Source organism: Drosophila yakuba, chromosome X (assembly GCF_016746365.2).
Source record: "Drosophila yakuba strain Tai18E2 chromosome X, Prin_Dyak_Tai18E2_2.1, whole genome shotgun sequence".
Taxonomy (NCBI): Eukaryota; Metazoa; Arthropoda; class Insecta; order Diptera; family Drosophilidae; genus Drosophila; species Drosophila yakuba.
Genome location: NC_052526.2, coordinates 19,213,240 through 19,238,877, shown reverse-complemented (window position 1 = coordinate 19,238,877; position 25,638 = coordinate 19,213,240). Strand labels below are relative to the sequence as shown.

The window sequence follows — 25,638 nt, the reverse complement described above, 5'->3', positions numbered from 1 at the left end:
ATTATTTCTTATAAATACCATAGTTCAAAAAGCAGCGTTTAGGCACTACAACCACTTGTTTTTATTCTGGAAAAACTCTCAAGTTCCAAGTGGAGAGGTTAAAAACTTTAAAAGTGCGTTAATTTATTTGCATTTAATATTTTATTTGCATTTAAATAGCAGCCTGCGAATTTCCCTTTTCAAGAACAAAATGCGAGTCCGTGTTTATGCGTAAATAATAAATTGTTGCTTTATTGAATTTCATTCCATTAAAATGTTACCACATAATGAGATGTGTATACATGTGTATATGTGGGTGTGTTCTCTGTGTTGTGTCTTTCTTTTCTTTTTTTTTTGTTTTGGTTTTTTTTTTGATAAGCTGATACCTTTGAAGGTTTTTACGCTCTGCCATCCATTTTCCCGGCTTTTTTATTTTATTTTGTATATCAACTCAAATTCCAATTAAATTGTACAACAACAAACAAACAGCGTACGATTCTGCGAATCCGGAAAATCGGAAAATCGAAATCGGTGTTTCGCTTGCCCTTAAACCCAAATTGTTTAAAGTTGAACGTTTTAAGTTGTGCCACAAAGATAATTCTTATCGCTCGAAATTACTTTTATGAATCCAGTTTAGGAATAATTTTGCCACTGCGCTTAGTTTTAATTGCTTGGCGCTTTTTTCCATTTTCATTTTTTCCCCTCTTCGCGTTACGCTTTTGATATGTTAATTACACCGCATTGCTCTCTCTTCCGCTCTTTCGCTCTTTCTCCACGACTTTCTTTTGCCCGCTCCTTCATCCGCCTTGCTTATGAAATTTTTATTGCCCCTCACATACTTTGTGTCAGTGTGCGTGTGTGTGAGCTCGTAATTCGGCTGAAGCTGTGGAAATGCATTTTTGTTAGCTGCTTTCTTTAATTTCTCTGCACAAAGTATTTTTAATTCCCTAACTTTTCGACTTCTTTTTGCGCAAAATCTTTCAGCGTTTTGCACTTTTTTTCCTTTTTTTCTCTCTTTCCTTTTGATTGTTAAAAAACCTAACAACTTAGGAGTAATAGAAAATATTATTGCAAAAATGTTTAAGGAAAATCTATTTAATTTCGTAACATATTTTTAAATAGAAAAAATGTTATCTTTTTAAATAAACTAATATATTGTAAACATGTTTATAAACTTATATCATTATTACGGATATTATTAGTTTCTTTTTGAGTTCGAAAATAATAGTTTAACATCTATAATTGTCTTTTCTTGAGTTCGAAAAAAATAGTTTAACATCTATAACTGTCTTTTCTTGAGTTCGAAAATAATAGTTTAACATCTATAATTGTCTTTTCTTGAGTCCGAAAAAAATAGTTTAACATCTATAATTGTCTTGTTTTTACCTTGATATGTAGTTATACATTTTGCTTCTTCAACTATTTGTAGTTTGGTGCAACATTGTCATTGTTTTCTGTTCAAATTGAATTTTTCTTTATCTTGCTGTCATCTCTTTTGCTTAATTTTGAAACCTATTTCGATGGATTCCGCGTGCAAGGGCGATAGGAAAGCTTTAAGTGTGTGTGTGTGTGGAGAGCAGTGCTGCCATTCTGGCCTTTTTCCCACTAGATTTATTCTTCTTTCGAAAGAAACATAAATTCATGTTCTGTTTCTTATAAAGGTGTGCGAAAGTATGCAATAAATTAACTTAAGCTGCCTTAATCTGTTAACTTGTATTGCATACTTTTGGACACGTTTATAAAGAACTTATGATAATCCGTAACAAATGTTCAATAATTCGTTATTTTCTCTCTGAATTGCCCAATCCTTTCAATCCTTGGCTCATGACAGCACTGTTGAAGAGGCTCTTTGCTAACAATTTCATCTAATTTTCAGCTACTTTACACCCAAAAGCAATGCTTTCTAGAACTGAACAAAATCCAATCGAAACTAAGGCGGAAATGATTATATTTTTGTCGGTTATCACTTTTTAATTTCTAACAGCTCTTTGAGTGTCTGTGTGTGTGTGTTTGTGTGTGTGTTACCTTGTTTATGTATGTATACGTGTTTGTCTACAAGTGTTTTCGCTATTTATACACAAAAAAAAAGGGTTTCGCTTAACTTTAGTTTTACAATTCTTTTTTTTTGTTTGTTTTACTTTATGTATTTTCTTTTTCTAACGTTTATCGCTTAATGTTTTTTATATATTCACCACACAAAAAAATCGTTTTCGACAATTATCTCTATATATCCTTTGATTCGATTCGGCCTTTCCCGTGTAAAACATAAAACACCAAAAATAATACATCCGAAAGCGGCGACTATAATATAGTACTAGAATTATGTTTAGATTTTGAGTTGATAACATGTGTGGCAAGGGAAATATACAATTTTTAATCGCATTTCATATTTGGGAAAAGAAGCAGAACCCTTTAAATTTGGCTGGCATCAATTAATTGTGGCTTAAAAACTGTAATTTGAAAGGGATTTTACTCGTATCTGGTTTAAATGAAACAAAAATCTTATTTTTATAATATCAGTCGGAAGTTTTCAACTCAATTTTTATTTTCAATTTACAGAATTCTCAATTTAAGCGAAACTATTTAAAAAGATGTAGTTGCGATACTGATATTATTTATTTAAAAGCTCTTAGTTTTTTGTATTATTTCTTGCGATATTTTTCCCTTTCCATGCAATGCTAACAACTCATTGTTAATTTTTCCTTTACCATTCGTCTCAATCTTCAGCTTTTCCAGCTCGTCCATTGCTGCACAAATTCGCGGCTTAAGGCATCGGAAAGTGATTCTGCTCAAAGTCTTTGTGTCGCTCCGCCAGCGATTTCTCCAGCCGTCGATCCGTGATGGCCACGAATGGCAGACGCGACTGTTTGCCTCTACTGCTGCCGACGAAGCCGGAAATGGCGGGTCCACTTGCTCCGCCCACGCCCATGTCGTCTACCACGCGATGGTAAACGAAGGAGTTCAGCGGCGATGGATCTCCTCTTCCTCCTCCACCAGCTGCTCCTCCTCCTCCACCTGCCCCTCTGCCGGCTGTTCCGACTCCGCCGCCCTCGGTGGTTCCGCCGCCAGCGGGTTTCTCCGTGGAACTACCCGTCTCCAAGCGGGGCCAACTACTCTGACCCCGGCCAGCCACATTCGCCACGAACTGGGCACTCCGGCTGCGACTGCGCGGTGTGCCCAGAAAGCTGCCCGCGATGGCTGGATAAGATGGGAGCTTGAAGAGCGCTGGTTTCGGCGTGGTTGTTGCCGCTGTCTTGCCACCACCCGCCTTACTCGCCATTTCGCGCTGCCAAAAGTCCAGAGTTTCGGGTGCCGGATCGGTTTCCTCGCCCGAGACAACGAGTGCATCTTCCTCGGGCAACTGATTGTTGGGCGATGATGTTGTCGATGTGCTCACTGGGTTCTCCTTCGATGGCTGCTCCGCTTTGGCCACAGTAACCGCATCCTTGGGCGTCGATTGTGTGGTGCTATACCTGCTCTTTTGCTGGGCAAACAAATCCTCGAAACGCTGATGCTGATGGTAACGTCGCCGCTTCTCCTTCAGGTACTCATCATCCAGACGCACCGTTTCGGTGCTGCCCAGCGGATTACCGGGACTGAGTGTGGGCGTGGGCAGTGTGCCCTCCAGGAGATTGAGTAACTGCTTGTTCCGACGATTATACTTCTTGATATAGGGCGGCAGATTGGCCTCCTCACCACGCTCCTGCTGCGCCTCCTCCAGCTCGGCGGCACTCTCGTAGTCATCCTCATAGTCGCTATAGAGTTCGGGATGCGTTTCGCGATAGTGCTCATCGTAGACCTGGAACTGCACCCTGGCTAGATGCGGCCACTTGGCATAGTAACGCTCCAGATGTTCCAGCTCGGTTATTTGATGTCCAAGCTGTGGTTTCGGTGGTGGCAGCGGTGGTGTGGGCGGTGGCGGTGGACTGGGTGCACCAATGCCCAACGGCACCTTGCGCTGATAGGGATTACGTGGACGCGATTTCAGGTGACTCATCTTCTGGTGACTGTGACTGTGATGACTGCGATGGTTGTGCGGCCCATTGTGAGTGTAACCATGATGGTGGCTGTGGTGGTGGTGGTGGTTGCCCAAATGTTGGCCACTGTGATGGTGATGATGGTGGTGCTCCTTCGCCGGCGGATCACTTTTCACACCATTGCGCAAAACCGGACTAATACGCCGATACCAGTTGCCATTGTCATGGGCAATCAAACGCTCCATTTCCGTGTGGTGCTTCAGATCCACATCCGGCTGCTGTTGATTGTCATAGTAGTTGACCTGACCCTCGTAGAAGGGCTTCCCGGTGGCCACCAAGTTGCGCTGTGGTCGCAAACCGAGGGCGAAGATCGGCGCCGAGTGTGTGGATCTTTCACGCTCCTTCTGCAACTTTTGCAGGTGCCTGGTGGAGATGGTAGCCACTGGAGCGGGTTCTGGTGGAGGTGTCACTTCCACCTTCGCTTGCTGCCGCTTCAGATAGTCCTTGTACCGCTTCTTGTGACTCTTGTGTCCAGTGCGCTGGCGACTCCTTCGCAGCGCCTTGAAGCGTTCAAATGCCGACGAGGGGCCGGCGGTGACAGTGGGCGTGGCCGTGGTGGCTGTAATGCAAAAAAAAAAGAAAAAAAGAAAGAGAAAAATAAATAAGAAAAAGTCTTTGTTAGTCTCGGCACGCTTTTTAGGGCTCGGAAGTAATAGATTTCTATTAGGCCAACGGACAACAAGAGCTGCTTGTATCCAATACCCTGCAAATGGGCAAGAGGGGTAGTATGGAATGCACAAGGATCTCAACAAACATTCGAAATAAAGGTGATCTGAAACTGCACGTTGAAAGTGCATAATTTGACTGATTGAAACAACTCTAGGTTTAGATGGAATATTAATAAAATGCAAAATCACTTTGATATTAAAATTCCATTTTAATTTATTAACTTTCTGTTAGAGTGGCAAAAAGTTGACCCATAGCTGCACTTTGGCTATAACTGTTGTGTTCCAGGGTATTCAAGGTTTTTGCTGCTAATCTCGCCCTTCTTTCTCGTTTGACCCAGCTCACTGTTTGGTCCTGAAATCCTTACAAACCACACAAAATCCAGCAGGACCGCCGCTTCAGCAATCTCTCTCCCCTCAAGGAACCACACACAAATTCATTTCAACTTGATTTGTGCCAGCGAGGGAGGCCTGAGCACTCACAAGAAATAGCCAATGAATTTATGCTGGAACTCTCGAATCAACCCGGACATTTCAGCATTTCACCATTTGAGCATTTCACCATTTGAGCATTTGAGCATTTCCTTCTTCTAGTCAAGGCACGTCTGCCATCGCCGCCTCCGCAGAACTTCATTTCTTGGCCAATCCTCTGGACAGATTTCGTTGCTTCCGTTGCTTCTGCTATGGAATATATACTATACATACGTATATATATATAGGATATTTGTTATTTTGTAAGCTTTATTGTTTAATGCCAGAAAATGTGTGCAGAGGGTTGGTGGGAGGGAGGTGTGAGCATTTCTTTCCCTAGGGGAAGCTAAACTTTCTCTTCTTTGATTTCTTTGCTGCGCAAAAATTGAAAGAACATTTGCATACCTTATGGCTTTGGCTTAACTTTAACTAAACTTATTAGGACAATCAATATAATTTTTTGATTTTTCGCTCATTCGCTCTTTAAGTTCGGTACATTTGCATTGGAATTAAAGTGATTGTGTGCTGGCAACAGTTTGACTTATCGTCTGAGGGTCTTCGTCTGCAGAATGTAGAGTGCAGAATGCTTTGGGGATTTCCTTTACATATTTTCAATTTACGGCAGACACAAACACACACACACACACACATATCCATCCCCGCATTGCTGACTTTGATGGGATCCCAAAATGGGGTCCGAAAACCGAAAACCGAACACCGAAAACTGCCAAGCGAAACCGAACTCGGTATGGAATGCGGTACAGTGGGTCGAATTTGAATGGTTCTGTGGCTCCGGAATTTTCCACTGAGCACGGCATTTTGCTTAGCTCGCCCATCAAAGGGAAATGGAATGCCGCACAGTGCAACTTTTAGTTGTTTAAAGCCTTTCGGAAATATTTATATTTTAGATGGAGCATAACTGCACTGTTTGTGTAATTCAATCGATTTTATATATATAATGACTTCCTATTTTGTTATGATAACACATTTAACTTATTCACTGCACACTGTGCCTTTCAATGTCGCATTCATTTCAATTTTGCCTTTATTTTTATTTTTAGTTACTTATTTCACAGTTTTATGTGCAAACGACTTACCCTCGTGATATTGCTGCAATGCAGATTCCAAATCAGATTCCAATTTGCCATCCTCCAGTTGCACCGCATCCTTTCGGTTTTCGTTCGACTTCTCCCAGGGTGTTTCCAACTTGGACTTTTCCACCGGCGGTTGTTGTTCGGCGTAGTCGTCATCCACGTAACGTGTTGCATATTGCATGTTCCGTGCAACAACATGTTGCTGCTGCTGCTGTTGCTGTTTCTTCTCGGTTGCATTCGATTTGCCGGGAAAGTAGCTGCTTAAGTAATTCTCCTCGGATTTTTCGGGTTCAAAACTGACCAACTTTCTGGAGTTGCCACCGCTGCTGGTATCGTAATAGTGCAACTCGCCCACATCCTCGTCCTTCTCCTCCTCGGTGGCATCCTTTTCCTGGGTCTGGGCACGAATCCTGCCGATATCATAGCTGCCATAGTATCTACTCTCTGGCTGCGCTACACCAAAGAAATTCCTCTTCAACTTGCGGCCAATTGTTGGTGCTGGAGCTCTTGGTGGTGTCGTTGTTGTCGATGGTGCTGTTGCTGTTGTGGATGTTGCCCTTGTGGTGGTGGTGGTGCTGCTGGTGGCTTTCGATGTAGCCAACAAAGTGGTTGGGACCTTGGTGGTTGTTGATGTGGCTACTGGATACTTTTTGGCCAATTCATCATTGTCAATGACCGACTTAATGTCCTCGTTTTCGTCTTCGTCGTCGTCGTCGTTGTCGCCATCGTCTTCGTGCTCACCGTTGCTGGTGGGCAATATTTCATCATTATCCAAATTGTCCTCGATATCGCCAATGGCCTCGTCCACCTGTCTGGACTTCTGCTGCTCTTTCTCCTTTCTCTGCAGCTGGAGTCGTCCGTTGTCCGTTGCTGGGGCAGATGGTTTATTAAATTTTCGTTCATTTAATATTTCAATAGCATCAAACAGCTGGGACGGTGGATATTCCGCCTCCAGTAAATCCACCTCGTCGCCATCGTCGCCATCATCTCCCCGCTTCTTGTCCTGTTGACTTGACTTCAATTTTGTATACGCAAAACTTTGCCTGCCAAAGTTCGCGTCTTCCTCCTGCTCCACTTGCTCCACTGGCTCCACTTGCTCCTCCTGATCCTCTTGCTGCTGTGGCTTCTCGTCGCCGGCAGTGAACTTGGTTCCGCCACCAAGAAGCGTTTCCATTTCCGATTTTCCGGCGACAGTTTCCTTGGCTAGCCGATGGTGATTGTTCTCTTTATTGTTTTTCAATTTGTAGTTGCTGTGGTGGCTGATATTGTTCTTCTTTTGCTCCTTGGAACGCTTCTTATCGTTGTTATTTTGGTATTTCTTAGCGTCCAGGTAAACACTGAAATTCCTTGTAGTGGGCCTTTGAGATTCAAGTATCTGCAAGTAGTTGCAATGCACAGAGCGGAAAATCGGTTAAATGTATATTGCATAAAATCTGCTTTACAGCAATCAATTGCGACTGTCTTAATTAGTTTATAAAACTTGGAAGCAAAGGTGAGCTCCTAATATTTTACCTTTAATTGTAATAAGTTTTCAGTGCACAAATAAAGTAAAGGACCTTACAACCAAAAAAAATATCAAAGAAATCTCTTCTCTCTCAAGGATTTTTGTGTGGAAAACTCAATCGGGAACTGCTCAGGTGCACATGTGCAGCTAGACAATAAAATAAAAGTTTCATTTTGGCTCCCAAACGGTGCATGCAACACTCAACACTCAAGTGCCTGCAAATTGTTGACCAAAGGAGTGGAGAACGGCATTTTTCGAGGCACTGACATGCGGGGAATAGGTAAATGCAATACTGACTGCATTTTAAAGTGCCAAACCATGTTTTACCATTTTCTACGGCCTACGTTGTGGCAGCAAAGGTCCTTGCTGACAGTCTTTATTAAATAAAATGTTATTCTTAGACTGGGTTTTACCATTTTACATTGACATTTCCATAGAGTCAGTGCTTCTAATATTTGTTATATTCGTTAAAAATGGAGAAGTAATTCCCGAATTTAAGCTGTAAAATGCTTTCTATTTTTTCTGGCCTTATTTTGGTTTCAAAAATGCTCTCAAGTGCCCTGCTGACTCTTGGCCTGCTCGACTTTGGTCTGATTTTTTGCTCAAGTGAATTTCAATGCACGATTCCGAGTATCGGGCTAAGCTGGGGGCCATCCATCCATCCATCCATCCATCCATTCCGCAAGCAAAGTTTGCGGCTTTGGCCTCACCTTCTTCAGCTGAAAAAGTAATTTGACTTGGCCGCTCTCGCATTGTGCGACATTTCAATGGACACTCCTTATAGAGCACCCCCTTCTGAATGACAGCCCCCCCCCAACCACCATCACCATCACCATCACCACTTTGGCTCTATGGAACTGACCTCATTCGGGGATTGGACTTGACTGTAGGCTCGGCCACTCTATAAAGCATCTGTGTGTATTTATGTTTGGCTATGTGCTCTAAAAAAAATGTCATAAAAAAGGGGCTGACTACATTCAACTTTTCACCCAGTGGAATTTATAAATTGCATATATTTCAGCTTGAAATAGGTGTTTACTGAACATAAATCTATTGCTACTTTCGTAGTCTTATCCTAGATGTTTTTCCATACTCGTACTGATTTTAGGAGCCATCAAATACATAATAATTGTGACAGTGCATAGTTTTTCAAGAGCATTGTCATGTGTGTACTCACGATATCAGCTGCCTCGGATGCATCGTCGTCGTCGTCCTCCTCCTCCTCCTCCTCCTGCAACAGCCCCACATCATCATCATCATCCCCATGCTCATTCTCGTTGGCGCTGCCGATGTCCACCTCCTCGGCATTGGCAGATGATGCAGCAGATGCAGGAGATGGAGCAGCGGGAGCAGCGGGAGCATATTGAATGTGAGCCGACTCGATGTCCTCATCCCCAATGTCGCCGTCGTGCTGGTCAAATATGTCCTCCGGAATGGAGGCCTCTTCTTGCAAATTGAAATCTGCAAGGAGAATGCGGCAGGCGGTTAGATGAGTGCAGATGAGTGCAAAGAATGGTACCCCTGCCCCACGGCTCCACGTCATTCAGGTGGGTTAAGCTGGGCCAGAAAAGGCGCCACTGTCCCCACAATAAAATAACATAGAAAAGGTCAGCAGCCATCAGGCATCTCAAGTACATTCCAAAAAAAAAAAAGAAAAATATATATATATACCATATATGTATGTATTTATATGTGTGTTCCTTTGCCTTTTGCTTAAATAAAAGTAAGCTGCTTGAATTGACTTCCACTTTGGGTCGCCCTTCCAGCGAATATATATATATGCAGATATATGTAGATATATCTCTGTGTACATCCGCATGCATGACCTGGGCAAAATAGGTTTTTACTCATAGTTGAATAGACAAGAATTCTTCTTTTTTTCTTCTTTTTTTTCCTACGTTTCTCTTTCTTTTTTTTTTGTTTTTTTTTTTTTGATGGTGCCCCACTCGTGCGGAGGATCTTTTATGCTCTGTCATTGACTGAATTGGCATTTGGGGAAACTCAAGAAAGGAATTTGGGCGGGTGGGGGTTGGCAGGGGTTAAGGACACACATGCAGGATTAAAATAAAAATGGCATTATGCAGTGAGTGTGTGTGTGTGTGTGTGTGTGTTGGGGCCAAACGAGCGATAAAAGACAGCGCAAATTGCCAGTAAAATGTCCTTTTTTTTGTGCAAACACAGTAAAAAATATTTGCAAATACTATTTTGATGTTCTAAACCGAAAGCTTTGTTGCAGTGTAATTTGTGGTAAATCTAAGCTAGCTAAAGAGTTTATGTCGCATTCCTGAGTTCCTTAAAACTGCTAGCTTTCAACTTCTTTTTCGCAGTGTATTATGAACTGCAACGCAGCATGAAATGTTTCCTCTTTATTTCCTGACTTCATTTCCTTTTTTTTTGTCCTTTTTTTTTCTTTTCATTATATACTTTTCTTTTTTTTTGGCCATTGTCCACACCTGGCGGCGGATTTCAGTCAAGTTAATAATTTGACCAGGCCAGATGGTGACCATTTCTAGGCCTCTCGAAATTATGGAAATTTTATTCAGCACGCCCCTTATTTTTATTGTCATTATTATGCGTTCTTATTGTTGTTGTTGTTGTCGCTAGGCTGTGCGACTAATTAAATTCTTTTCACTGTGATTAAATTAACACAAGCTCGGTGGAAAACACACTCGGCCAATCTCCGGAGACGAGCCTACTCCCCGGCAATGGGAAAATGGGAAAGTGGGGAAAACGGTGAAATGGGAAACCAGTGAAAGAAGCGCCGGCGGTATAAGCAAAGTTGAGCCAAAGTGAGTGAACAAAAAAAAAAGACGAAAAAAACGAAAAAAAAAATGAAATGAAAAAAGGGAAAATGCGAAATAAAATCACGCAAATGCTTTTTATGTCCCTCGACGCTCTGCGGCGACACGTTGTGGATGTGGATGGGGAGTGCGAGGGAGATGGCACAGACAGCAGAGCGAGATGGGGCGTGAAGATTGGCGGAATGGGAACTACGGCTGGGGACTACGGAATACCGACTACGGACTACGGGCTACGGACTACGGACTACGGGCTACGGACTACGGGCTACGGACTACGGAACACGGAGTTGGTAGGCAGAGGCTCTCAAGTGGGGCGCCGCATTGAGGTTATCGTCATTGCACAGTGGGTCGAAATGAAGGCACCTAGACTTACCACTGCCTTTCATCAAATCTTCAAGAAAAGCTAGCGAATACTGTTTGCCTTTCCTGAGACTAACTTTCCTTATAACTAACTTAAGTTGGAATTAAACAAGTAAAGGGAGATGGGTTTGCTACTTGTAAGCCCACAGTGGCTGCTCATCGCCTTTGCAGCCAGGCCGTCGAGTGGTTGGCCGCTCCATCTGTCCTTCCAGACCACCAGCACCTACATACAACCAACCACCTGCCCCCCTCCTACAACCACCCTCTCACCCCTCCCTAGTTATCCTTGCACCCCCCTGACCAGCAAACCAGTGCGCCCTTTGCTTCGCTCTCCACTTCCACGACTGTTTCATGGCATAATGAATAAATGTCGCATTAATTTGCACGCAGGCCCAAAGGGGGACACACATTGAGGGGGGGTTGGGGGGTTTGGTGCTGAAAGGGAGATACCAAACCGGGAGAAAGGTGGGGGGGGGGTGGGGGGTTGAGTGGGGCACATTCTATGGTATGCTGACTTTGCTTGTTGTTTTTCTTCATAGCATCCGAGGCAAACAACGCAAATCCATGGCAAACACTCACGCACACATGTAAATGCGAATGCATGTACGTGTATGAATGTCATACAAAATCGCGTAAACAAACTGACCCCTGACCCCGCACCGCCTCACTCCCTCCCTAGCCACGGAACCACCATCTTTCTGCCAGTGCATATCTGAATTTTGTGGCACTCCGGAGTTTAATTATTATGCTTGTAATGAGCATGTTGCATATTTCAGCAGGCCCACAGTCCTGTTTTCCTATTTTCCCTAACCCTGTGCTGCTGTTCTGCCGTTTTCCATTTTTTCCCCTCCCTAAAGTCCCCACTTTTCCGGACATTTCCTCTATCCACTTTAGGCTAATTAATAGACGGACGAGCGAGCGGACAGATGATTCAGTTTCATGCACAGTGCAGCACAGCGGCACTTTTCCAGACCCCCCCCCCCCCCCCCCCCCCCCCCTCTCAGTTTTCAGTTTGCCACCCATCAGCCATCACTGCCTTAATTAACCCATTATGGCCTGTTGATTTTTGCAATGCTCCTCCTTTGCACCTCTCGCCCTTCGCTCACAACATTTTGCATAATTATCCAACGATCTATTTGTCCATTCAACTGAGCAATTTGTTGTCCGTCGTCTTTTTTTCTTACCATTTTTCTTAAAAGCGTAAAATATTGCCTACTTTCGGGCAGACGCTATTTTGCACAAGCCACAAAAATGGGTTTATTAAAAATAAAAGGGTTTAGGAAATGCTTAAACAGAACTTAACAACAAGGCCAAAAAAATAATCTGGAAAATTCGCTTCTGAATGGGAAAATAAAATAAGCGAACGGCAGATTAGATAACGTTTTGCATGGAATTTTTGCTGGTACCCTCAGATTGGAAATGGTTGAATAATCCCAACCATAATGGCTTCGCATACATATCCACCTGCTTTAATATACTATTATACCTTTTTGGCTTACATAAATAACGAGTGGGGGAACTTTGGGTTAAAGCTGAAATATAATATTTCGCACTATTGTATTAATTATAATCATGTTTGCTTAAAAGTGAGACTATGTCCTTCTGTTTTGGTCCCAAATAATCTCTCTTTTGTTATTTATTGTGATATATAATATTTGTTATAACAAAATAAAAATCCTGAATATACGAATATACTATTCATAAAAGGTGAGCCATTTTGCCGCGCTTAAAGGACTTTGCGTACGCTTTTATGAGCGCTGCGATATTATTTTGCCATTAACTTTAATAAAATCTGTTTACCATATAAAGAGTAAATTTATTGTGGTGGAGAGCGGAGCTTGGATCCTTTGGATCCTATGCGCAATGTGTGTGCGTCTGTGAGCCTGTGTGTGTTTGTGTGAGCCTGTGTGTGCGTGTGAGCCTGTGTGTGTATGTTCGTGTGTGTGTGTGTGCCAAGTGGAGTATGAGCTGGAGTATCCTTGTGCCTCTTGAATGGGTGTGTATGTGCGCGCGTGTGTGTGTGACTCTGAGTGTGTTTGGCATTTAAATTTATTTAGTGCATAGTTGGCAGCAAGACAACAATGGCGACCACAAAAGCCACTAAAGTCTAATTAAAATGTCCGCAACCGTAACAATATGCGGGACAAACCCATTGTTTTGCTTGTCTCCACTCTTGTTGTTGATGTTGTTGTTGTTGTTGTTGACCTACCACCCACAGTAGAAAAACAGCCTGCTTTCGATTTGAATGGAATACCAAAAATTGTTCAAATTGTTGTTCCTGGGGGCGAATTGCAAAAGTTAGCCGCCAACAATCTCGTTCGCTTGACATCTGACCCTTGCTTGTCGCTGGCTCCCAGGCGACCTTGAAAAACTCCAGTGGATTTCCGTTGGAATTGGTTGGTCTTTTTACCATCATTTCAGTGTATTTTGCAGCCAGCAATTAGGTGACGTACATATGTGTAATATATGTCATTGACATTCGCCTTGCTCTTGATGTTTTGTCAATAAAATAACAAACAAAATGTATTCTGCGGCAAGAGCTGGGTGGGCGGCCAACGTTACGTATGCGTAATGTGCTCAGTAGTTTCGCAATCCGGGGCTCATGCAAGTGGCAGCAGAAGTTGGAATGGAGAAGGCCACAAAATTAATTATAAATGACAACTTGCACTGACGTCCGAGGATGCTGTTATAGTTTCGAGTTTCATTTGTTGTCGCTGTATACAATTTGGTGCAACAGGGCGTATGCGTAATATGTTGCAATGCATGTTTCGGATAACAATGAGGCAAAATTGAGTTATTTATTAACTCAAAACCGTTGTCGATCAGTTGCATTGAAATCGAGAAACTGCTGATTTATAAATAAGTTGTTTTCTAAGAGTGAGCTATACAATTCAAATCCAAATAGGCACGCCCACAGATTAATCAACGTTGTGCAACACAAGCCAGGCTTATGTTTCAGACTTGAATAGTAGTAAGTGCAACATTTCCAAAGCTTCCCACTTAAATCGGCCTAATATTTCTCTGGATTTTAGCTCAAACTTGCACACACTCGCCCATACTCGCACATACAGACACACGTCGACCCATTTGCATTTTTATGATGCCGAAATTGCAACATATTCGCAAAAGGGCCAACAACAAAAAATTGTTTCAAAATGCGATAAATATAGGGAGTGAAAATAAAAAGGGAAAATGCAAATAAACTTGTGTATGTGTGTGGGACGAAAAACCTAAAAAAAGTGTATAAAATTCGGGCAGAGGAAAGCCTCAAAATTGTCAACTTTTTCCATTTTTCCGTGAAAAGCTTGAGGCTAAATGATGGGTAAGGGGGGAAAGCAAAATAGAAAAGTCGCATTTTCGCATTAAAAATTCCTACGAAATATGCTTAATAAACCGACAAAGCCATTTTCAGTCCACTTATTGTCTCTCTCCGTGGCTTTTTATATATTTTGGCACTTCCTTCCAGAAATTTGGAAATTTTTGTACTTAATAATACAAATTTAATTTATTTTATTTATTTTAAATAAAAAACTTTTTAAGGGCAAAGAACTTACACTTTTTGGAATGCGCAACCACAATGAGAGTCAACAAAAATTTGTAAAAAACAAACAAAACAAACAAACTAAGCCAAAATACAAAGTTCCAGTCAACTACGCATACCTTTTACATTAAATTAAAAAAATCTATCTAAAAGAATGCAGATATATAGTTTTGTTTTAATGTGAAAGGAATGCCTAGTTTGCTTAAACTTCGTATTTTGTGATCTATTCTGGGAGAAAGTTAATTATTTTCTGTGAATTTATTTTCTAGCTTTTATTAAAAAATTCCATTTAAAAGAATGCTGATATATATTTTAGTTTGAAACTAGTTTGTATTTACTTTGTATATACTTTACTACTTTTCAACGAATGCAGTATACCTTTTTACCCCGCGAGTAACGAGTATAAAAATAAAAAGTGGGCGCCAAAATGTATGTTTTATGTCCTTTTGCCAGAAATCTATTAAACCGTCTTCGTTTGCCAACAAGAAAGTACTCGTATATATTGTTTGTGTATGCAAATCAACCTGTTGTTTCATGGTGTTTTTTATGCCTTCGATTTGCTTTTATGCCAAAGTACGGAAAACAGGAGACGCTTTTCCAAGGGGCTGTGAAGGCGGCTAATGCCATTGAAAGTAATTTGTCGCACTGATGGACAGAAGGAAATTGGTGTGGGAAAATGGTGGAAGAGCAATGTGTGGTGACTTAGCCTAAGCCGATTTCTCTCATTTCACTTCATTTGAGCTCAACAACAAATTTTCCCGGCCTTACTTCCTCCCATTTTCCTTACGGCCAATAAGCAAATTTGGAAAAACCTTTCGCCCACACACACACACACACACGAATTTTTGGCTGCCAACAGGTGATAAAATTCCCTATGCCTTGGGCTTATAATTAAATAAATTAAAGCCTAAGTTAATCAGAAAGCCACATGCTCAATTGGGCGATGTCAACTAAAGTGTATTAGAGATACTCTGTACAGCAAAAGGCATGTTGAAACGCATGTGTGATACGTACAAATTAGAGATTTTAGTGCTTAGTAGAAATAGTAACTATGCAGTTGATTAATTTAGTTTAGTTACAGATCAGGGGTTTAAACATTTGGATTTTCAAATTCAAATTATTTAAACTTTAAAAAAACTTTGTATAAATATTTTAAAAGCATTGAACCTATTTATAGAATCCTTCTTATACAAGAAACCATATTTGCCATAGTTGCGGCTAGTTCATGAGCTCATGGCTGCAGTTGCATGGCAAGTGGCCATGTGATATGTCCATTAAGCCGATTACGGTTTTACGCCGCTTCACTGAGCAATTCAAGTTGGCGCCGCCCACCTGGTTCCGCCCACCTGGTTCCGCCCACCTGGTTCCGCCCCCTTTTCCGCCCACTTGTCCGCCCCCTTGTCCGCCCACCTGTCCGCCCAGCTATTCTCCTGACTGCTCGTCAACTTTTTGGAGTCCCGTGCTCAGCGGAGTGTTAAGCGTTTTGGCACACAAAACCACGCACCTTCCACAGCTGCAAGAAAATCCGGGGAAGTATAGCGTTTGGAGGAGGGATTGGCGGCGGGTGGTCCTTTGACCAAGACGCGGAGCAAACAACATGGCCACTGCGCCGCAGAGCAACACAGACACGGAAACAAACGCAGACATGGACAAACACAAACACAAACACACAGACACAAACACACAGACACACACACATAGACACACTCACAGACACAAACACACAGACACACACACACAGACACACTCACACACACACACACACACACACACACACATAGACACACTCACACACACACAACGGGCCAAGCGGCCTGTTTACAAGGCCTTTACATGGCAGCTGCGTGGCCGAGACGAGCAATTAATTGAACTCCGGTCGAGGCTCGTGCTCCTGGCCCTCCTCCTGGCCAACACACTCCTCCTGGCCAACACACTGCTCCTCGCCTCGCATGCTGAACTCCTGGACTCTGCAGCTCATAAAATCCAACACACCGGCGCCCAGGGAACAAATGCAAACAACGACCGAGGAGCATTGGCGCTGGGTTAAGAGACAAATGCACTGAGCAAAATATCAACAGTATTCTAAAATACTGTTATTGTACTAGCGAAGATCATAGTATAGTCATGGTTTTAATACAGAAATGGTTGCATTTAATTTAGCACCTTTTTCAATATGAATTTGAAATCTACTTCTGACCATTAAACTTTATTACCTTCCTTTGCTTAAAAGTATACAAAAAGTATATAAAAATATTTATCTGGAAAATTTATTTAACTTTTGCGCTTCGTTAAGTAACTTAAATGTAGGGAATAATTTCTTCGGCCAAATGTATTTTCTTTGCCTGCAAGAACTTTCGACTCTGAGGGCACAAAACCAATGAATTTGGTTAAGCAAAAACGTTGGCCATGGCTAACACACACAATTCCATTGTAATGCTGTCATCGATTTAATTGGCATTGACTCAAGAATGCTTTGGTTTTGGTAGTTAACTGACGTCATACAGAAATAAATGCTACCCAATTTTTGCAAAGCCAACATTCTATTGAAAAAGTTGAGAGTCTCTGACAATATCAAGCCAATTAAAAGACCAAAAGTCATGTTTGTGAACGATATTGTCGTGATTTTCAATTACCACTTATAGCAGTGGAGGGTTGGTGATTCGGTAATTTTCTAATATTTTACCATTTTTCTCACAGTATTTGACACTTGTATATCTGCGCAGTAAATGTGTTTCAGTTCACGTTCATCCGGCTTGCAACTTTAATACCAAGATTACCACGTTTTTTTTTTGCTGTCTTGGCCAAGTGACTTTCTGGGCAGAAACACTTTGACCAACCATTGCGAACAACTTGAAACACATGTCCTGCGACAAGTGTTTTTCTATTAGTTTTTGCCAAAGGCGGCGTAATCGACATGTTTTTGCAAAAGCCACGAAGATTTTTGTTATCCACCTCGAATATCCAAACACTGCTGTTGCTACAGCAAATTGCCATTTAACATTTTCATTTTCACAGTCAAAAAAACAGACCCATACAAAATAGAAAATATTCTACACACTTTACAGGACATTTTTAGTTTCGTTTAAAGGGAGTTGAAGGCTCAAAATAGTTTCGTGCAACTAATGTAATTAATTAGCATAGTTGCTGTGGCCTGGCCAAAATCCGCACTTATCACTCTTAAGCGTCACTCGTTGTGACCAACTCTGGCCACAAACTGTCCAAACTGTTGATGGATTGCGCTCCAGCTATCAAAATCTGAGAATGCTTACTGGATAGCTGGATGGGTAGTTGGGTGGTTGGTCGTGGGTGGTTGATGAGAGTGATACGAACTGATAAAGCCCACACAACGAGATTCCCTTACCTCGCCACCTCGTCGTTGCTGCAGGAAAACATCATTTACAAGCCGATGAAACTTTCTAGTCTGGCGAAACAGTTTGGTCTCTAAACTTTTCACTCAGACAAAGCAACCACCCGCTCCGCCCCCCTAAAATGCTATCCCTTGCCGGCTTGCCAGCTTATTGTGGAATTATGCAAATTTACGCAGCTGTAGCTGTTGATGTTCCTGTTTTGTTCCTCTGCCGATGGCAGGGTGGGCTAGTTGGACTCCAGTACATGTGGGCTGTGTAAGCTGTTTTTCGCCATAATGCAATCATAAACGAGACACAGATACACGGACTGTGGGTCCATTTGTTCGGCGAGTTCCGTCGCCATGCGAGTGACAAACTCCGCAGAACTCTGCCAGAAACACACAACATACGGACATACGGACATACGGAGACACGGTCATACGGACACACGGACATACGGACACACGGTCATACGGACCAAATGTGGTAGGGGGGAATCCGGCAAACTGGGCGGAGATATCCGGAAACGTGGCAACGTGAACGCTTACAAAACGTTATCAAGTTTCGACGCAGATCCTAACTTACCAGTAATAGAACATCACCCACAAAGCAGGGTACCTCAAGTGGGCCATGTTATAGCATTAGGATGCCTGTTGAAATGATTTAAGGCCTTAATTGATCTATAATCCAACTTCAGTTACGGAGCCAATCATGGCTATGATGCCTTGTTATTATTTGGCTAGCACTTACACCGATGCACCCTAATGGCAACACTTTCAAACGCAGTTTGGTTTTTCATTTCTCAGTTTCAGTTACGGTTCTGGCCTCGTCTGTGTGGGAAAGTTATAGCCAAAGCAGGCCTGCCAAAATGAAAAACTGGAGTGTGGGTAGCTGGGTGTCCTCATAAGGAAGAGCATGACTAAACCGCAGGAGTAAAAGAGATTTTTCGGCAATCCTTGACTGAGGTATGCCACGTACATATTTGTGGCGCAATTAGGGCGCACACACTATCGTTACTGTTGCGCAAAAAAAGTGAAAGTTGCGAAATTCATACGTTTAGTCAACGATTTTAGAGTATTTACCAAAAGCTTGAAGTAAAAATATTAAAGATACATATTAACTTGAAGAATACTTTTATGCTAGGCAAATTTAAATTCATTTAACCCATAAAAGCAAACTTGCTTAATTCTAAGCCTAATATCCTGGCAGCTTTGTCAAGTTGTGAAATTGTTACTTTTTCACTTAGAAAGTTTTTGACTGGTTTTTACGCCTGTTAAATCCCTTTCTTCATTGGCTCAAGTTTTCTGACAGTTCGAAAACACCTTGCAGCTGCTTGAAAAGCACAATATTCTTGGGTTAAGCACTTTTTCAACAACTTTTTTCTTGTGCCGTGGATATATAATTAATATTTGCAGACAGACAGCAAAAGATCCAACAAATGTGGAGCGCAAAACATAAATAAATCACTCGGCTGTCAGCGGTTTTGGTATTTTACAAGCCGTTGTCAACAGATCCACAGGCAGCATTAAATCGATTTAATTAAATATTAATCTCGTACGGTGGCCCACGGAAAATAAGTCCCTAAGCCGCCATCAATTTATGGGAAATATTCTGGGTTAGACAGACGCGACCTGTCGTCAAGAAAATGGCCCATAAATTGCTTCTCTTTCAGCCAGCCATTGAATCATTTCTCGTGTCTGCCATATTGATTATTAATTTCTTTGACTTGGACTTGGACTTTCATTTCTATTACAATTTGCCTTGATTCCACTGCTTGGGATAAAGCAGAACCCAATAATATTAAGCAAAATTCAAGGACACGTAAATGGAATTTGCTACGTGCGACCGCTGAAAGCCCCCAAAATGGAGCCAAGCAAACAGCAAAGCGCATAGAAAATGGGAAATAACAGAAATGGAGCAGGATAATAGGGGGGGGGGGGGGGAAACAGGGGGAGCAGGGGGAAAAAGGACCAAACAAGGCCAGGGACAGACAATGTCAATGCCAGGTCCTTGAAAGAGTACGTTCGCTTTTGGCATCCATTGCGGCGGACAGCATTTCAAGAAGTTGGTAAAACATAAAAGTATTACGAAACTAAATGAAATATTTAGTGATTTTAGCACTAAATAGGTTGGAGCTAAAACTTCAATAGTAGACACATATATTATTAAACTTGGTCAATTGCCCTAGAACATAGGGTATGTGGAACATCGATTTCTTTATTTTTTCCAGGCTTCGGCTATACAATTTGCGTTTTATTTGTTGTGCGTGCGTGTGGGGCAACAGCTGCAGACACAAGGTCGAACTTGAAGATACGGAGATAATGTTCAGTGGTTCAAGGGTCAGATAATGCCCCCCCCCCCCCCCCCCCTTCGGTTTAGTTGGTCTAAACCAGCTAATGGCACGAGCCAGGGATCACGGCAAGCGAATATGAAAATTTAAGTGGGCTCCACTATTAGCTGGCTGATAATCCCTTGCTCGTAAATCAAGTCCAACTTACTTTCTTGCTGCTTTCACTTTAGCTAATATTTTGTTTTTGTTTTTTCCTTACTCAATGTCACGAATTCTTTGGATGTGCGTGCAAGGTCAACGTGGGATGGTCGTGGGCTTAATTGAGCTGGCTAGCTATGTACATATATACCAAAGAAGTGCGTTTAACTAGTGTAATTACATACGCGTAATTGTCGTCTATTATCTACGGGCAGTCACTTTTCCTGCGCAATTTATTGATTTGCATTGCGGTTTCTCGAAAGTATTTATTAAAGTCGATGTTCATATTTTCAGGCGCGTTTTTAAAGATTTCAAAAGCGTGCTTACTTACCATGGTGAAACGCACTGTACTGGAGAGGCAGTAACCTGTCGCCATATCGAAGTCCACCTTTGCCCATTGACTCCACCATTACCCTCCGCCCCCCCTCCACTGACTGTTCCGTTTTCCTCATCGTTTTTCCGCCTCCATCCGCTCATTCTTCCACCTTTCCCCTTTCTTTTGCTCCTTGTATGACAATTTCTCTGGCTGATTTGCGTGCTAAGACCTAACAAAGTATTATGCGACACGCCAACAGCCAATACACACATATGTATACACACATTTCAACACGCACACACCTACAATCTCAAAATGTGCCCACACCACCCCCCACCCCCCTGCTTGAGCTTGTCATCATTTTCGGTTGTTTTTCGTGATTAATGAGCATAATTTTGAAAATGAAGTTTCAAAAATGTTGTCTTCCATCTGAGCTACTGTTGCTGCTGCTTCTTCTTTTCCTCGTTCGTCATGTTGTAGAGTTGCTTCTTTCTTTTCTCTCCCCCTCTTCTTCCTCTTTTACGTCATGTTGTAGAGTTGCTTCTTTCTGTTCTACCCCTCTTCTTCCTCTTTTACTCCCCCTTTTTCTCTATCCTCTTGCCCCTCTTCTTCTCTCTGAGCTACTGTTGCTGCTGCTTCTTCTTTTCCTCGTTCGTCATGTTGTAGAGTTGCTTCTTTCTTTTCTCTCCCCCTCTTCTTTCTCTTTTCCGTCATGTTGTAGAGTTGCTTCTTTCTGTTCTACCCCTCCTCTTCCTCTTTAACTCCCCCTTCTTTTCTATCCTCTTGCCCCTCTTCTTCTCTCTGAGCTACTGTTGCTGCTGCTTCTTCTTTTCCTCGTTCGTCATGTTGTAGAGTTGCTTCTTTCTGTTCTACCCCTCTTCTGCCTCTTTTACTCCCTCTTCTTCTTTATCCTCTTGCCCCTCTTCTTCTCCCTGCTCTTCTACTTCTTCTTGTTGAGCATGTTCTTCCTCTTGTACTTGGTGCCCCCCCTTTCAACCACTTCTTCGTAGTCTTGGTGTCTTCGTTAAGTGTGCAAACAGTAATTATAAATATGGGCGGCTTCACATCGTTGCTGCCTCGACCCCGCCCCCAATTCCGGTCTCCTTCCCCCTCGCCCCCCCTCCCACTTATACATGTAAAATGGTAAGGGAGGGGAAAAGAGAATGGTATTGGAGGGTTAACAGCAGTAGTAAAACAAAAATTTTGCTCTAACGATAATTAGTTTTGTTTCCTCTCTGAGCGAAAGTTCCTACGAATTGCGTTTTTGCATTGCACATCTTGGTACTACATAGTTCTATGCTCTCTACTTTCTACATGCACATACATTTATGACTCGCACTTACACTTGCCCACACTGAGAAAAAGCTAGGTGCCTTGAGCGCTCGCTTAAATTGCAGTATTCCAGTATACAATATACCAAAAACATTCATTTTTCATTGAATACATATTTAAACAGCTGTTAAGAGAGTTAAGATGTTAAATTATTTTCATTTATTATAGTATTCCATTAATCATAGATAATTTTTGACCATATTTTGTGTGTTTTAAGTTCCATTAAGTATTCATAATCAAATTTCGAATCTTTCGCGAACGGCAGGCAAAGGACATCGAAATCGGGTTTATTCAGCGAGCGAAAAAGGGGGGGCGTAGAAATGGGGGCGTGGCTGGTATACGACTCGCGGCCAGCGTTTTGATTAATTGCATTGGGCTGCCTTTGCAGCCTTTGCTGCTTCTTTCCCTGCAGCTAAAACTGAAGCTTCTCTTTTGGCCATTTCTTCTGTTGGCTTCGTCGTGCGCTTTTTCAAATATTAAATTGTTGCCAGCGAACAGGAAGCGGAACATGAAAATGAAAAGCGGCAAGAAAAGCCGAACGGAAGTGACTCAAAAACAGTGGCGCCAAAATGCCCTACCACAAGAATTATGTAACAAACTTTCCATGTTAACAATTTAAGATGCTCAAAAATTGCATTTCTTAAATACATTCTCTTTTCAGCACATTATGTAAATAATTTCCTTTGTTTTTCTAAGTCATAAAGTATGGGCTGAAGGTCAAAATCATTGTATGAATCGAGTTCATACATTGCATAAAATGACTTTAAATTATGAACCGAACCACCCAGCGACTTGAGGGTCAATTAAAGTCAGCATTATAGTCGAGATGTGGCAGTAAATCATATTGAAGGTGGGCAAGGAGTAGGCGAACGAAGGACTTGTGGGGCAATCGATAAGTAAATCATTGGGGGGTCCTTAATTGCCACTGCATTGCGTGCTGAAAATTGCGATTTTAATTGTCATCGAAGTTTCAGTCGAAGTTCACGCCCAACCAATTATGGCGGGACCTTAGTCTTCAAGTCGAAGGACCTCGCTGATTGCTGACCTGTTTGTCGTTTGTCCGCTGTGCTCATAACAATAAATTTCAAACGAAGCATAAACAATGCCAAAGAACTGGGCGACGACCAGCCAAGTGCTAGTGCGCTAGTCCTTTCGCACTATTCCGGACTTTTAACTTAATGTCTCCGGCAGACGCAGAGAACCGGAGAACAGATGACAGGCGCAGGGAAAGGGGGCAGTGGGCATTGGGAAGGGATTACAAATTGACCCCAAATTTCGAGCATGAGAAATGACCGGAAACGATCAAAGAACATTTCCGTGTGCCATGTGCAGTATGCCAAATAAATCACAGCTTGGGAAAATCCAAGAAAACCCAGTTTTTTAACAGTTTTAGAAAGCAATTAAAAATTGTGAACAGATTGAAAGTAAATATACAAATTATAGAAAATCTTCGCTTAGACAGTTACTGCATTCTGTTATAACATTAAATATAAACATGTATGGATAATCATTAAAAAAACACTCGTATAATTGCAATTTATAAAGTGTAATAAAAGTCGCATACTCCTGCGAACTTTAATTGCATTACGGACTCATGAATTTAATACTTAAGCAGCATTGTTCGCCCCGTGGCAAAAATATTCAGCTTGATGCGTCCTTGCCTTGACATTTTTTGCGGCATTTCTTTTGGTGGCCACAGAGATACGTATGTTTTTGTGGTCCTTTTCTCGGTCATAAATGACTCATTTGTATTCATTGTTACGCCCCGACGCTTTCATGGGCGGCTGAGGGGTGGGGGCGTGGCAATCTGTCCTGTTGCGGTATGTAGTGCAAATGAGGAGCTAAGTTTTTGTGTTTCGCTCAGTTCAGTTTGCTCAGTTAGTGGCCCGCTTTAGCAGCTGAGCAGGGATTATTGCGTATACGCACTGTTGCTCGGCGACTAAGCGCTTGTAACAAGTATAACTATTTGCTTGGCTGGGGATAATATAATTGACTTAAATACTTGCTTAACTTATTTAGCTCAAGTACCAATTTGTATATTTCATTTTGAAAAGGAACTAGTAACAATTTGTATATTTCATTTTGAAAACGAACTAGTAACAATTTTTATATTTCATTTTGAACAAGAACTAATACCAATTTGTATAATTCTTTTTGAACATGAACTAATATGTATATTTCTTTGCCTTTAGATGACTTTCTACCTTTTGTTTATTTTACTTTCCTCTTTTTTTTGCTGCTATTTCATGTAGACCACCTGTTTTCCGCCGTGAGTCTTGGCAGGCACTGCTTGAAATATCGTTGAACAGACTAGCGGAGATGTGCTGCGACTCGAGTGGGTATATATATTATATTGCTCTTATATGTATATTGCCAGGACATGACCAAGTTGGCGGAATACTTAATGCTCTCGCTGTGCACCGACGCTTTATTTTGTTTCATCGCATTTCCGCGTGTTCGTTGCTTTGTTTTGAAGGCGGCACTAATGACATGCTGCTTAGGTTGCCGCCAGTCGACTGAGAGTGTGTGTGTGTGTGTGTGGGTGGGTGGTTCTCGGTTCTGATTCTGGGTCTGGGTGGCTATTGTGGATGTGGGTGGTGCACTCACACCGCTGGCATGGCCACATGCTGGGGCACAGTGTGCAGCTAATTGGGGCAACGTGGCGCCATTGCCTTTTCTTTTTGCCCATGGACGGTGTGCCAGCTTCCACTTCACTTCGCCTCAGCCATGCCACGCCCCACATGTCCCTGCAATCCTCGACCAGCCCCCCTGCCGCTTATGGCAGTGGTGGGTGTCTCTCCTTTTAGCCGGGGGCCCAGACATGCCATGCATTATTTTTATGGCATCATAAAAATTTAAATTAATTTTTTTCTTTGCTACTACCACTCAACACACACACACACACGCACACACATGAGGCATTTGTATGCAGCTGTTGTAGTACCCCCGCCGCCCCCCTGTCGCCACTCCCCAGTCAGTGACTGTTAAAGTTTCCTTTCGCAGGCGCCTCTCCCTTGGATAATTTTCATTGCTTCCTTGCCACTGGCGCTTGCAACTCGTTCCATTTGATTTTTTAATTCATTTAGCCTCCACAAATGCATTGGCAAACACCTCAAGTTGGCGCCTTTTGCCGCCCAACCACCCACAAATGCCTCCCACCCCCCCAAAAAAAAAGAAACTATAAAAACACACACACACACAGCAGCTCTTGACTTTATGGCTTCTGCCTGCCTAAAAGTATGCAGCACATTTTTATGGTCTGCTGTGAGCGGAAGTCCCTTTTTTTTACTGTTTTCATTTTGTGTGTGCAACATTATTGATTGCGGTTCTGGGTTGCCTATGTCCACTGATCATGTCGCCCACAATGGGCTTCAAATGTGTTTTCGTTACTCACGTGCAGTGAGAAAATGTATGTACATGTAGTATTATATTTTACTTGATCTATGGATGATTTTGCAACTGTTTCTTAGGAATAAATGTAGTAGGAAAACCTGAAAACTACTATAACAAATTAGTTTTCCCAACTTAAGGCCAGCTAAACTACAAACGTTAACTTTTTTGTGGCTGCACTCAACTGTCTGTCTGCCTCTCTTTCTCTCTCTCTATCTCTCTTTCCATCTCTCTCTCTCTCTCTTATCTGACTGTCGCCCCATCTCGCTTGCTCCTGGGCCGTGTTAAATGCAATAAAAGCGAATTGTCTGTA

At 42.2% G+C, this 25,638-nt stretch overlaps 1 protein-coding gene across 1 annotated transcript in view; it reads right to left on the bottom strand.

The window, feature by feature from the left end:
• Window positions 1-203: 203 nt before the first annotated feature.
• Window positions 204-25,638, bottom strand: part of LOC6525988 — a 38,757-nt gene continuing 13,322 nt past the window's right edge. Inside the window, exons 2-4 of the mRNA XM_002101770.3 lie at window positions 8,928-9,211; window positions 6,250-7,621; window positions 204-4,575 (exon numbers count right to left, since the gene is read on the bottom strand). Coding sequence (XP_002101806.2) covers window positions 2,744-4,575; window positions 6,250-7,621; window positions 8,928-9,211 — 3,488 coding nt within the window. The 3' untranslated portion in view covers window positions 204-2,743. The remainder of the gene's footprint in view (window positions 4,576-6,249; window positions 7,622-8,927; window positions 9,212-25,638) is intronic.